This window comes from Drosophila albomicans, chromosome X, assembly GCF_009650485.2.
Source record: "Drosophila albomicans strain 15112-1751.03 chromosome X, ASM965048v2, whole genome shotgun sequence".
Classification (NCBI taxonomy): domain Eukaryota; kingdom Metazoa; phylum Arthropoda; class Insecta; order Diptera; family Drosophilidae; genus Drosophila; species Drosophila albomicans.
The window spans coordinates 22,491,100-22,506,332 of NC_047627.2; the positions used below are offsets into that span (position 1 = coordinate 22,491,100).

Here is a 15,233-nt window from a genome sequence, read left to right on the forward strand (position 1 = left end):
TGACTTGAAAAGTTAACTGCGTTTCAAGAGTAATATTTGCCCCCAAAGTGTTAACAAAATCATAAAAATACGAAATCTTGTTTTTTTATTTTTAATTTCAAGATTTTATTCTTAAATGAATTAAAAATGTACAAACTTGATGAATAATGTCATTTAAAATATTTAGCAATTTTGTTGGCTATTTTTTTTTATAATTTTAGCAATTTATAGTAATTTTTTTTCTGAAATCCAGCAATTTTTGCTCCAGAGATTCTGGCAACACTGGTCGTAGGTGCCTTTAGCCTATTACATTCATTTCATGGAGACACAAAGTTATAATTCCCTTCTACCCTATAGGTAACGGGTATAAAAATTATGCAGACATTGGCGTTATATTAAATCTATTGCGGTTAATTAAGATACATCCGTTAATAATAAAAAAAAAGGGTTCGGCAAATAATGAAATGTATATTTTCATGAAATATTTTTGACATATATGTTGAAGTAATTTAGAATTTTAACACTTTAAATCGCAAAATTAACATTTATATATTGTAATACACAATTAAAAGTTAATCAGTGAAATTAGATATTTAATTTGAACCTTGCGATCATCACCTTTGGAGTGCATTGGCCCAAAACATATTTATATATATACCCTGGAATTCGCACAGCTTGAGTTCAACATGACATTGCACAAAGCTATTGCAGGATATTCACATTGAAAAATACCATTCGAAATATTTTGTGAATTTTCATAAATTACACTAATAAAATGCATAAATTAGGGCAACAATTTGGCAAGCAGCCAAAAAAAAAAAAAAAAAAAAAAAAAAACAAGAATAAGAATAAATGAGAATCACAATTGGAGTAGACGGACGGACGGACAGACGGACGCATATTTTTTTGTTTGGGGGTCGCCGTTCGCTGTTCGTTGGTACCACACACAATATATATGTATGTAAATACATAAACAAGAATATAAAATAAATATTTATGAAAAGCACACCACCCACTAGAGCGAGAGTGAGTGGGAGGGGGAGATAGCATTCTCTCTCTCTCTCTGTCTTTCTCTACTCGCATCGCATCGCATTGCAATGCGCCGCTTGCTTTAACGCACGGTATGCGCCCCCGTCTGTCTCTATGTGGGTCATTATCTTGTTTACGCCAAAAGACGCTGACGGCGACGTCAACGTCGATGTCGATGTTGACGTCGACGTCGATGACGCAGCAAGCGAGAGCAGCACGATCAAATTAACGTACGGTGAGAGGGAGAGGTGAGTAAGTGTATGTGTGTGTGTGCATGTGTTTGTGTATTTTGCCCTCCAGTGAGTGCGCGTCAGTATTTGATGTATTTTTGCGCACTGTGTGCAAAAGCTGACGAAGAGCATAAAGCACATGTGCATTGCATTGCATTGCACACACACACACACATAAACAGACAGTTGCGTATATACGTGTATGTGAGTGTGTCTGTGTGTGTTAATGTAGTTGAAAGCATATTTCAAAGTTAATTTCATTTGCTTGCAGCAAATTGCATTGAACTTTCCAGACGAGCAAAAGTCGTGCCGTGGGGGAGAAGGGAAGAGGGGGCCAAGTACAATTTAATTGAACTTCCTTTAAATCTTCAAGTATTGCAAAGTCATGCTGAAAACTGTTAAAGTAGCAAAAAACTTAATGTACATCCAATATAAATTGAATTTTGCAAAAACAATATTAATTTCAACTTGTCTAAGTGAACTAACTAAATTACTTTCATAAATACATATGTAAAAACAATTTCTTATTATTTTTTAGACTTTTTTAATCTTAAGAGTATCTACAACATAAACAATAATTAAATTGCTCCATTTTATGTGTGCTAATTGACGGGAATTCCCCCCAAAAAGAATTTGAGATGAGATAAGAAAATCTGAAGATATGAAGTTTGAAAGAGGGTGCAAAAATGTCCAACGAATAACGTTAGTTCTATTATTATTATGCACAATTATTTTATCTCCTAAGCAATTGACACAAATGTCAATAAATTTTTAAATGATTAAGGATATGTTATCGCTGATTGCACGATTATTTTCACAAGCATTGCCCCACTGTGCGTGCCACTTGCCATCATCCACCCCTCCCCCTCCTCCTCGTTCTACCCATGGCTGAACGTCATCGCAGGCCAGCGTGTAAATTGAATTAAGACGCTCACCTGCTCACATGCACGCACACATGCTTATGCCGCACTATGCAACACTCGCATTCTTACACGTTGAATATTCATAATGAGTATTAATTGAATTTAGTTCCTTTTCCCTTCGCGTTTGCACTCGCCGCACTCCTTGCAGGCGATCATCGTGCACAACGTAAGCGAAAGAGAGCGAGATAGCGGACAGGTTGAAGAAATTACATGAGACGAAGACACTGCACACACAAACACACACACATTCAAACACATGTTTACAAAAAGAGAGTGCGGGAGAGCGCAATTTCAACAGGTAACACACAGCTGACTCTCTTCTACTTTATGTGCGTGTGTGTGTTTGTGATACAATTAAAAAGTAATTATTTTTACAGCATTTTTTACGTTTTCATTTATTTAATTGTCTTGTTTTTTCGTTCCTTTTTTTTTGTTTTTATGATATTGTTGTTGTTTTACCTTCAAGCAGTGAACCGCTGTTGATCAACATGCTCGTAGCCTTCACCAGCCAACAGTAGAAGCGAAAGAAGAGAAAAACACTATGCAGCGCAGCCACTGCAACCGCAGCAGTGTGGCCAGCTGAGAGAGAGAGACCGACCGAGACCGAGAGCGTGAGGACGAAGAGCGAATCGAGAGAGAGAGCGCGTCGATGTCGCTGCTGACCTTCTTATTCAAGTGGCGTTGCCGTTGTGTTCTTCAATTTTTGCTTTTCGTTTATTTTTTTTTTTTTTTGGTTTTTATTTTGTTATTATCGTTGAACTTTCTTCGCGGGGGGGTGGTGAGGGGACAGTTACACTTTTAACTGCTGTCAACTCTAAAGTCGACGTCACGCACACAGCAGCAGCAGTAGAAAAAAAAACACCGTTCGTTGTATTTGTTTCTTTTTATTTTTTTTTGGGTGTTGTGGGTGGGGAGAGATTAGTTACCCACCACGAATGAGTGTGACAGAGAGATAGAGTGAGCAAGAATTATGCGAAATTGTTCTGCTTCTTTTTTTTTTTTGCACAGCCGAAAACAACAAATTTTCTTTACATTTTTTGTACGTTAAACGTTATGTTGTTTGTTTGAGAGGCACATCGCAAACACGCACAAACACTCGGCAAAAACAAATTAAACAATAACAAAAATTATTTATATACCATAGTTTAATTTTTCTATATAGTATAGATATTTAGTTTGTTGAAGTTGTGAACGCAGCGCGCGCGCGTTTTTTTTTCTTCTGCGTTGTTCTCAGCGTGACTTCGACGAATTTCGTGTTACTGAAAGTCTCCAGAGCGAACACAAAAAACAAAAAAAAAAGAATATAAGAAACACACACGCACACACACACAGAGAGACAAACACACACGCGAGCGAGCAGCAGGCAAGGCAGCAGCGGCAAAATCAACTCGTCATACAACTGCTGTTGTATGCACTGGCGGCGAATCTAGCGGCGAATAACCAAACGGCAAACAGGCAAGCAAACGCAAGGCAAAACCAAAACGGCAGCGAACGTAACGAATCGATGTCGAGATGTCGACACACAAACGCACACACACATGCACACGCGAGCTCAGTAATCGACCAACGGGCAGAACGTCACAGAGAGACCGACAGAGAGAGAGAGCACAGCACAGTAGAGCTGAGATAGAGAGAGAGTGGGAGAGCAAAAGAGCCCCGGCAGCAGGTCGTGCGAGGTGAAACGTTCATGGGTCTGTATATGTGTGTGTGTATATCTGTGTGCGAATTCGCTGTGCTGGCATGCGCGTCACACTCGCCATGCGGTGACAGCGGCGAGAACTCTGAGCAGCTCCAATACCTGTATAGATGTGTGTGTGAGTGAGTGTTGAAATATGTTTTTTTTTTGTTGGTGAGCAACAGACAAAACAGCGACACTTGAACGTCAGCGTCGCAGTCGCTGTCGGTGCGCGCCATCACCTTTGGTGTGCGCACAGTGTGCTCAGTTATGTGACCGGCACTATTGACTGCATTGCACCACTGTGCACCACACGTAAAGCACAAAAATTTGCAACTGTGCCATAGAGACAGAGAGAGCAAGAGAGTCGCACCACGGCTGTGGTGAGTAAGCGTTTGGGGCTTGTGTATGTGTATGTGTGTTTGTGTGTGTGAAATCGATTGAACTTCTCGTTTGGCGGTGCAGGCAAATGAATATTCCCGACAGCTGCTTGGGCGGATCAACAAAGGGTAAAAAAGAGGTGTGTGTGTGTGTGTGTGGAGATTGGCTTAGTCAACAGCGCGACCCACTGATGATAAAAATGCGAACCCCACACACACACACTAACATAAGTGTACATACACATTCACATACACATAAATATGTTGTTTGCTGCTGACAATTGGCATTATTAATTTGCAATTTTGAATTCACAACTTGAGCAACAACCTTCGACCACATTTTAAATTGATTGTTGCTTAAAACAGTTAGTTCTATAAATTAGTGATTAATGCGTGTGTGTGTGTGTGCGTTTCACAAGTGAAATGCAATAACGCAAAAGCGCAAAACAACAAAAGCGAAAGAAAAAATGAAATACGCAACGCAGATCGGATCAGCGCGTGGTTCTCTCGCCACTCTTTCTCTCTCTCTCGCTCGCACCTACTGCTATGCTACGTTTGAAAGCTCACAACAAAAACACACTCACACACAATTAGCAGCAGCGAGAGCAAATGAGCGACATATTCATAAGGGGGAGCCAAAGTGAGGAGGGAGTATTAGTTAGTTGACAGCGCGTGCTTTTTGTGTGCTGGGCAACCAGCAGCTGGCCCGGTGTGGTGTATTGGGTTAACCGCGAGAGTCACAAAGTGAGAGAGAGAGAGAGAGGGTGGTGTGCGAAGCAGGCGTGTGTGGTGGTGATGGAGCAGAGGGTGAGGTGAGGGTGTTTGGGTTTCCAGGTGACGCTGCTGCTGCGACTGCGAATGCAGTTCAATCAGCTGTTGTTGCATTTCGATTGCCGCTGATAAGCGAGAGACGATAACGATTACCGAAAGCTGCTGATAACAATTAATCAGGCAGGCGGACGACACAATTACTAAATCACGTTCATTCCATCTCTTTCTCTCTCTCGCTCGCTGGCTTGCTTGGAAATGGGGTTAAGCGAATGACTACTTCGCTTTCCATTGAATGACTTCTAGTCTTATCTTTCGTCTATATATCTTCCTCCCTTGTAATTTCCCTGTTCTTATTCTCAGTTTGATTCATCCAAGAGGTCTAGAGGTCTAAAAAGTCAAACGCACAAAACTTTGTTTTACTTTAAATTGAAGTTTGCAAATATTAAAAAAAAAAACTACAGAACTCATTTTTCTAATGATTTGAAAAATAATAAAAATGATTAAGCAAAGTTTTCAAAGCGTAATGACACGCCAAGTTCAAAGATCATTAATTTAATAGAAGCGGGCCAAGTATTAATTATTTTAACGACTATCTTTATAATTTCAAGTTTTGACAGAGAATGGGATTTCCCCCTTAATTCGACTAGTTGGTTTTCATACCAAAAGAAATTGCACAATACTTATTATATACATATATATATCTTTCTATTTGGAGTATCATATATCATATTTATATTTATCACGCTCCTCTCAAATTAGGTCATTTTTGTGGTTAGCTAATATTTAGTCACCTTCTCAATAATGGAAATTGACCTCACAACTAGTATATTCGAGCAGTGAAAAATCGTTAAGCACTTTAAGGATATTCTGATCTTTCGCGCAGTGTAAACATCTTTAGACACGCATATTTTAACGAGAATGTGAAAATGCATTCCTCCTCTGAAAATGCGTTCCCTCTCAACTTAGTTAATTTTTGTGCTTAGCTAATATTTAGTCACCTTCTCAATAATGGAAATGGGGTTCACAACTAGAATATTTTCATCATTCTAGCAGTGTAAACATCATTAAGCACTTTAAGGATATTCCTATCATTCGAGCAGTGTAAACATCTTTAAGTACTTTTATATGTATCAACTTTAACGCGAATGTAAAAATGCATTCGTTCTCTGAAAATGCGTTTTCTTAAATTAGTTAATTTTTGTGTTTAGCTAAGGAAACTTCCCAATGAGGGAAATGGGCTTCCCTTCATTCGGATAGTGTAAACATCTTTAAGCACTTTTGGACATTTTTATACCCGCTAAACATAGGGTAGAAGGGTATTATAACTTTGTGCCGACAGGAAATGTATGTAACAGGTAGAAGGAGGCATCTCCGAACTTATAAAGTATATATATTCTTGATCAGCGTCAACAGCCGAGACGATCTAGCCATGTCCGTCTGTCCGCATGAACACCTAGATCTCAGAGACTACGAGAGATAGAGCTGTAATTTTTTTTCGACAGCATTTGTTATGTTTGCACGCAGATCAAGTTTGTTTCAAATTTTTGCCACGCCCACTTCCGCCCCCACAAATCAAAAAAATCGAATAACAAGCGAAATTTTAAAGCTAGAGTTGGTATATATAATAATAACTATAGTAGTTATGATTCCCGAAAATTTGATTGCGATCGGATAAAAATTGTGGAAGTTATTAAAGAAATAGTTTTGTATGGGCAAAAACGCCTACTTACTAGGGGTCTTAGTTGCTTTGGCTGACAATCTGGTATATTGAGCCGTCTGTGGTATATTTTGAATGCGGTACTATATTGATATGCCACATATACCATTTGGTATATTTTTTTTGTAGTATTTTTGGTATATTTTGAGAATAATACCGTAAAATATACTGCTTTTATTTAAAATGGGTAGCGAGTATCTCAGTCGAGTACACTCGACTGTAGCTTTCTTACTTGTCATTATTCGAGCAGTGCAAACATCTTTAAGTATTTTTATATGCATCAACTTTAACGCAAATGTGAAAATGCGTTTTAATGAACTGAGAAGTAGTTTTTAAAGATATACTAACTATTGAAATTAGTACTTTCTACATTTAAGAATATTTTTTTTTTTTGAAGTGACAATTGTAACGCGAATATTCAAAGTTTCAATAGTTAATCGAGATTAATGAAAGTGGGAAATAATACTTACTGCATGTTTTGACGCCGCCTAGCACCAGACTCGGTGACTGTTTGTTGCCCTCAGCGAATGAGGATGTTCTCGGACGTCCGCTCATGGTGACAACGTTGCTGCTGTTGCTCTCCCTCTCGCTCGCTCTGTCGTTCGCTGCAGTCGCTCTATCTCGCTCTCACGTTGCGTTATCAATCAATAATCAATTGTTTATTTCTTGTCACTTTGCGCGTGTCGCAAAGTACTATAATTATGAATTGTTGCTATTGTTTATTAGGTATATTATTCTTTATATTTTACTTTTGCTTGTATTTAAACTTTTCTTTATTAACGTTAACTTTATTTTTGTTTAGTTTTGTTTTGTTCAAAAAAAAAAAGGAAACAACACACAAAGTCACACGCGTCGAATTTTCGCACAGATGTTTTTTGCTATGCTCTTTTTTTTATTGTTGCTGTTATTATTTATTTACTTATTATTATTATTATTTGTTGTTGTTGTTCTGGATGATTGTGATTTGTTTAGCTTTGTTTTTGCCTTTTGATTTCTGTTCTCTGATCTCTTCTTGCTTCGATTTGCTTGCTCCTTGAGGTGGTGATAATGATGATATTGCTCTGGCTGCTAAGCGGGGGTGGAAGAGGCGATTGGCCACACACGTTTAATTGTTGTTCTTGTTGATGTTGTTGTTGGTAGTAACACACACAGACACAACACTCGTCAATATGTTAAACGGCTGCAAACAATCGATAAAAAAAACAGAAAAAAAATTCGTAAAAAAAATACACACAATTGTATATAAAACTGTAATTTCATTGCCAAAACGAAAAAAATAAGTAAACATAATAGATGTTCATATATACTATATATATATATATATATATATTTGTATATGTAATTAAAACTACAACTATACAATGGCAAACGTGTCACGTGTTTTTATTTCTATTTCATTTCGTTGCACAGCAGCTTCCGTTCTCTTATTCGGTCTGTCTCGCTCACACCCACACTCTCTCTCTAGTATATGCTGTTAATGCTAAGTTCTATGCACTCTTCTGTTCTTATTCTTCTTCTTCAGCTTGTTGTTGTTGCTACTGCTCACACACATACGAAGACGAATTGCTTACGTCTTGCTTTAACTTCTCGCTTATGTTTCAATGCCACGCGTTTGTCGCCATATTGTTGCTGGCTCTCTGCAAATTGCACAACACACTGCACACACACATACACATACATACATGCACGTTGCAGTTAGACCGCATCCCTTGGTGTTGTTTTTGTTGTTGTTGTTATTGGCAGCGCTTCAACTTTACTTTGCAAAAATGTGAAATGCGAAAAAGCAAGTCAACATTGAAAGGCGCAAGTGATGGGGAAGAGAGGAGAGGGGGCATTTCTACGACTGCCATTAGCAAGGCGTTGTTTTTGTTGTAGTTGCAGCTTTGTTTGCTGTCACATAAATAAATTGCTGGCAATTACTCACACACACACACACACATATTGAGAGATACTCTCACTAAAGCTTTTACTGTGCTGCCAGTTCATCACATTGCATTGGACACATTATTGGGCGTGGCTGCGTCCTGAATAGACTCCAAATGATTGACCCCATTTCAAGTGGACGCTGCTGCGCCGCTCCGCTCCGCACTTTGCGTCGACAGCTGACGCCGGCAAGTCTCTCTTCTTCTGGCTCAACTTGTGGACGTCAATATTTCAGTTACCAACACACAATCTCCAAAACAGTGATGCAAAGCATTTAAAAAAAAAAAACCAAGTTCCTTCTATTGAAAATACATTTTAAGAATATTTCTCAGTATTTTGTATTGAAAATACATTTCAGGAATATTCATCGGGGACTCTATTTTTCATTTAAAGAAATTGTAAAAATACGTTTATCAAGCTAAATTCATGTGATATACATTTCACAAACCCCACACCAGTGTTGCCAAGCATTTCAAAAATAGCCAAATTCCTTCAATGGAGCTTTGAAGTGTGTCACATTTTTGAAATAAGTAGTTATTCTTTTTGTGAACACTCTTTTTCTAAGTCAACTTTAATTTCCTTAGTAAACCTATTACTTATCCGAATTTACTAATCCAAAGGTCGCCTCGGATGCAACTAATTGCAAGTTAAAAACAGTTTTTAAGATTTGAAGAGTCAGATTTGTTAAATAGTAGTGATCAATTTTTATAAACCTTTTTTTTTATTAAAATGCAAGAATAGGAATATCTTTTTTTACTTAACTTCAATTTCTTTAGTAAAAATATTAGATTAATAAAAAGAGTCTTGCTCAAATAAGTATTTATCCCTTTTTAAAATTTATTGTTTTGATTAAAATGTAAAAGAAGGAGAATCTCTTTTCTAACTGAAACTCAACTTCTTTAGTAAACATATTACTCATTAGTTTGTAGTAATCAAATGACGTCTCAACTCTCTCTCAAAATCAGAAAAAAGAAGCCATAAAAAAAGCGAAATTGGCATCACTGACTCCACACACACACACACACACACACACAGAGCCTGTCTGACGCCTGTGCGTATGCAATGAACGTTTGAATTGAGTGCAGGACAAGATGACAAGTTGATTGAGCGATAGTTATTCGATCCGATGCGATTCAATTCCGATATGCTGTAATTGAATAAGTGCATATTTAATTGCAAAACTACAGCACAAATGCATTGAAATGCCAATAAAACTGCTGACACGACACAAGAGAGCAAGAGAGAGAGAGGGAGACAGAGAATGAGGCGAAGCGATTGAAAGCTTTGCCTGACAATGACACCATTTTGGAATGCACCAAAGGACAACAGACACTGAGAGAAAAAACCAAAAGGGCGCGAGGGCAGTCACCAAAATTTATGACTAGCGACCACGCAAGAGCTAAGTATATATCTATATAAGTATGTATATATATATTTGATCAAAAATATATAAAACAAAAACACACACACACACAGACAGAAAATGGAATTGCAAATAAAAATGGCCAAGGGCTGTGCAAAAAAAAAAAAAAAAACCGTCAGTTGGCCAAGAATGATGGCGACCCCCTTGAGCTAGAAGAGGAGACGACATTGCTGCTGGGTTGACTCAACGTTCCTTTTTATCGTTATCGTTGTTGTTGTTGCTGCTGTAATGCGGCAGCCGTTTGACCCACAAAACAACGCAAATGTCGCAGCCGTCTTCTCTGTGTGTGTGTGTCAACAATAGTGTCATCGCTGCTGTCGCCCTCATGAGCTCATTTTCCAAAAAGGGATTATTACAAACAACGCGCGAGCTTTAAGTAAATTTGCATATCGATAGCCATTAATCGATTGCGAAAGCTGTCAGCAAAAATAAACTAATAACAAAATCCTGGATCATCAACCTTTGTCTTGGTATTTTTTTTTTTTTTTTGTGTTTTTGGTATGGTGTCATATCGATTATTTGATCAATTTCGTGGGCAGCCGTGGCAACCCTGGCGCCAAAATAAAATCAATGCGCAACCAAGGCGACAGCCCCAAAAAAAAAGAAGGGGAAAAAAAACAACAACAGCAACGCTTCGATAAGCAATGAGGTGAAGTAAAAAGTGGGGGAGAGAGAACGTTAAATCTCCATAAGCATACTCCAAAAAGTATGCTACGGTATATATATACACACACACACACACACATATGCATACATTCGCACACACAATTTGCTAGTTGTCGCCCCGTCTTTGTCGCACACTGAGCAAATCCATCAAGGTTAAAAGCGTCATGGCAAACATTTTGGCAGCAAACACCACACAAACTGAGACAGAGACAGCGAAAGAAGTGAAGAGCAGCGAAACGGGGACACACAAAGAAGAGAGTGCAAGAGACGAAGAAACGAAGAACGAAATAAATTGGTTGAGTGAGTGAGTATTCGATAGCCATTCAATTTGGCAGTTCGATTTGCCGTAGTTGCTTAATTGAATTTAAAACGAAATAAATACACAAGAGCACGCACACACACACACAGCAGTTGCTGCTCGACTTCTTCCTTATGCTGCTACCCACTCTCTTGCTCTTTGCCTCGCTCTCTCTGTCTCTCTCTCACTCTTGCGCCCGCTCACTTTGTGTGCGTGTGTGTGTGTGGCCCATTTTGTCGCCACTTGCGGCATTTTTTTCTTCTTTTTTTATGTTTGCTCTTCTTCTATTTTTTGGTAACCTGACAGAGCCGAAGGAGGTGGGGGAGGAGGACTGGCTACTGGGATAACGCCCCCGCGCTCGCGCGTCATATTTTCAAATTGTTCTTTGTTGCTGCTGCTGCTGCTTCAGCTTCGTCTGCTGCTGCTGCTTCTTCTTCTTCTTCAGCTGCTTCGCACGTATTTTTAGTCGCTTTATTTATTGACACACGCGCGAAACGAAAAACGTTTTGCGTGCCATTTCACCCACCCAATTGGACATGTCTCTTTGAAGCTATGACACGACCATTGAACGGGGGGCGGGGACGAGGGGAGCACGTATATTATCTTAAACATCTGCTGCTACAACATTTGCCTCCCCGCCCCCGTCGAATATTCAGAAGCACGCAAAAACGCCAAAAAGTAAGCTACAAAATTATGAACGTTTGCTGCTTGCTCATAGGCAAATTAGCAGCGTCACCTATCGAAGCCTATTACAAATTATCGATAAATTAGCGTTTGGAAATTGCCAAAAATACAATTCAATTAATTTGCCTAAATTGCTTTTTTTTGCTGGTTATTCATTTCTTGTAATTAAAGTAATTGCTACAAACTATAAAAAGTACAAATAGCAATAACGATTTGGGGATATATCAAAAGTGTAACATTTAATACATATTCGATTAATATCTGTTATTAAAATTAAAGGAAAGTGTTCTGGAAAAAGACAATTCTAAAATTCAAAACAAGAAATAAGTTATTTCTTGTTCCTAGAACACTTATTTAAATTATTATTGACTTTATATAATATAATTATAAAGAAATTATAGAAAGAAGTGTTCTTGAAAGAGATAATTTACAAATTCAAAATTGTTTTCAACTTAATTTTTGTTTTAAGAAAACAAATTTGAAACTTATTTGAGTTTCAATTCCTCTAGCTACAAATTAAAGTTATTTTAAAAAAGTTTGTATTAAAATTGTAAAAATTCCAGATTTCTTAAATGCGAATTGTAATTTTTACAGTCGAATCATTCTTTATTCGTTAAAAACCCTATAGAAATTTTCTACTTAGGGTCGTGTACTAAAAAGAGCGTAAACTTTTCGAAAGTCTAGTGAATAACTCTCGCTTGGCCCAGAGTACTTAAACAAAAAGAGCAAGAGCAAGCAAAGCATGGAAATTAGAAATTAAAGAAAAATGTAGTTTTATAGCACAAGTTTGCGGTTGCTTTCATAACTGGGTTCCGCGTCGTTCGCTCTTTTTGTTTTTCTTTCGTTTGCTTGTTTTTTGTTATTTTGCTGGAATTTTACCAACAACAAAGTTAAACAAAAATCGTGAACATATTTATTAAATATTATGTACATACACTTGTGGTTGTATGCATATCTTTCTTTTGTTTTTTTTTTTGCTGTAGATTTGTGTGTGAAACAAAGAATTGGGGAATAGGTTCATAATCTTATCGAGTCTCGTAAGGTTATATTTTGCGTGACGGAGTTTTAAATTTAAATCTTCACGGCGCAACAACAACAAAGGCGCTGAGTGCCTTCTATCAGCAGATATCAACCAACAAAAAAACCAAAAAGTAATGCCTATTGATAAGCGCGGGGGCGCACATTTGACAGCAGAAACCCAAAAAAATAAATAATAATGAGGCGATTCTATTGAGTAGCGGTATTCCTTTCCTTTCATTAAAACAGCTGATCGAGAGCTTTTAGCTTTTGCTCTCTCTCTCTCTCCGTCTCTCTTGCCGGTTTTCCTTTTCAAGTAAAGATCAAAGCTCAAGAGCTCAAACAGTCAGCTGAGCACAAAGCACGCACGTGAGACACACATACATAGTTACGCATACGCCTACACACGCACACATACGAAACATACATACAAGTATATAAAGTGCAGCAATTATGTAAGCAGCTGACTAAGCTGCCGCCGCAGTAAGTAAAACGAAACAAGCGACCGACTAACTTACTAACTCAACCGCTCCTCTCCTCTCTCCCTTCAGTTTTTCCTCTACATTTTTTGCTACACAGCCAATTACAGAGTGCAAATCACACACACACACGCACATACAACAAATATGTGTTACATTTCACATTAGATCTTAAAACAATAAAAATTTACAACAATACACAAAAAAGATAGAGAAAGGGATGAACTACTTTGCTGTTGTTTATTGTTACTATTAATTGTTCACTGACGTTCAAAGCAAGCGATTAACGGGTAAAAGAGAACAACACAGCACAAGAACAAGAGCACGAAAACACGCGGAGCACAGGACGCCAGCGTCAAGGCGGCGTCAGCGTTGACTGAACCAAACGAAACCAAACCAAACCGAACCCGAACGCTTCAATTTCTTTTACATTAGCCTGCGCTGCTACGGCGACGTCGGCAGCGACTGTGACTGCAACTGAGAGCCTGGCAGCAGGCAGGCAGGCAGGCTAGCTGGCTGGCAAGCTGGTGTTTTGTCAGTGCTGCAATGGGCGCAACTAGTGCTGCTTTACAACACTGACTTGACTCTGCGATGGCGGCGGGGCCAATCGATTTGCAAGGCACCACACACACACACACACTCGCACACACAGGTCACCTATATGTATGTGAGTTGCTGGTGCTGCTGGAATAATCGATAAAAGTTTGCGGCGTGCAAATTGTGTACAAAGAAGTATCGGAATGTCACGCGCAGGCGAAGGACAACGCAGGCGTAAAAGTGTTGCCAGCCCACACACACACACACACCCATACACTTGCACACGCACACTGCATGGAAACAGCTGTGTGGCGCAAAAACCCTTTTGAAATCAAAAAAGAATATTTTATTCTTTTTGTAGAACGACGCCGTTGCCAGGCAGCTCCCTCTCGCTCTATCGCTATTGCATACACGTGCAGCACTTGCGGCTAGTTGACAACTCTAGCTGACTGTGGTGCTTGCATGTTGTTCGTGTCTGTCAGTCAATGTTCTCTCTCTCTCTCTCTCTTGCTGTAGTGCAGTCTGCAACTTGACGATGACAGCGACAAATTTGTGCAAATTTCGTTTTATTTAATTGAAATTCCTTTGACCGTTCCGCAGCAGCAGCAGCGGCAGCAGTAGCAGCAAATAGTTAGTTAAGCAAGCGTGTGCGCAGAACCCTGCACAGTGTGCCCAACTGCAATCAAAACAATGGGAAAATAACCTTGACAACTTTCAACTGGAAAGTGAGAGAATTTTGCAAACAACAAAGTTTGAGGTCATTGTAAGCGCGAGGTGTTAACTTCTTCTTAACAATAAACAATAAATACAACAAAGGCGCGCTCTGCCTTGCCTTGTCTTGCTGATTCATTTACTTTATTCCACACATTTCTGAATTAAATGCGTATCAATTTTCAATTGTCATTAATATAATTGACAATGCACAACAGCAAAACCACGACAACAAGAACAACAACGACATCACGTTTACTCATTGGTCTGGCACCACTGTGCAGAGAGAGCAAGTGAATTGGTGGGGGGAGGGAGCAATAGTGACGTCGACACTACATGAAACATGAACGCGCGGCGCGCCAACGCAAAAAATATTGAATCAATGTTTATTACATTTGCATTCATTAATTCAATTCTCTTTCCAACTCAACAAATATTAACTACTCATAATAAAAGGGGGAAATATAAAGAATATATAGTTTATTAAATAGCACATACACACACATACACATACACGCACGCATACTCACACATACACCCGCACTAGCTGGGGCCAAGCAAGCAAGCAAGCAGCAGCAGCAGCGGCTCACTCACACTCACGCACGCTGATTAAGGCACTTGTTCTCACCACACTCACACACACATACACAAACTACCACAGCAGCAGCGGCAGCAGAGAGGCTAGCTGAGGCGTCGGCAGAGGCGGCGCGGCAGTGGTAAAAGAGGGGTGCTTGTGTAACGCAATTTCTTCTCTTGTGCATTAGCACACTAAATATGTATGTATGTATGTG

At 39.0% G+C, this 15,233-nt stretch overlaps 1 protein-coding gene across 3 annotated transcripts in view; it reads right to left on the minus strand.

Annotated features, from left to right (window-relative positions):
- LOC117577622 (protein kinase shaggy) overlaps positions 1–15,233 on the minus strand; it is a 60,856-nt gene that overhangs the window by 44,398 nt on the left and 1,225 nt on the right. For 2 of the 3 annotated variants that reach the window (XM_034262486.2, XM_052007272.1), the window contains exon 2: positions 7,175–7,884. In XM_034262486.2, the coding sequence (XP_034118377.1) occupies positions 7,175–7,259 (85 nt within the window). In that variant the 5' untranslated portion in view covers positions 7,260–7,884. Of the gene's footprint in view, positions 1–2,620; positions 3,289–7,174; positions 7,885–15,233 lie in introns of those variants that run through there. The other variant, XM_052007304.1, reaches the window with a different exon arrangement.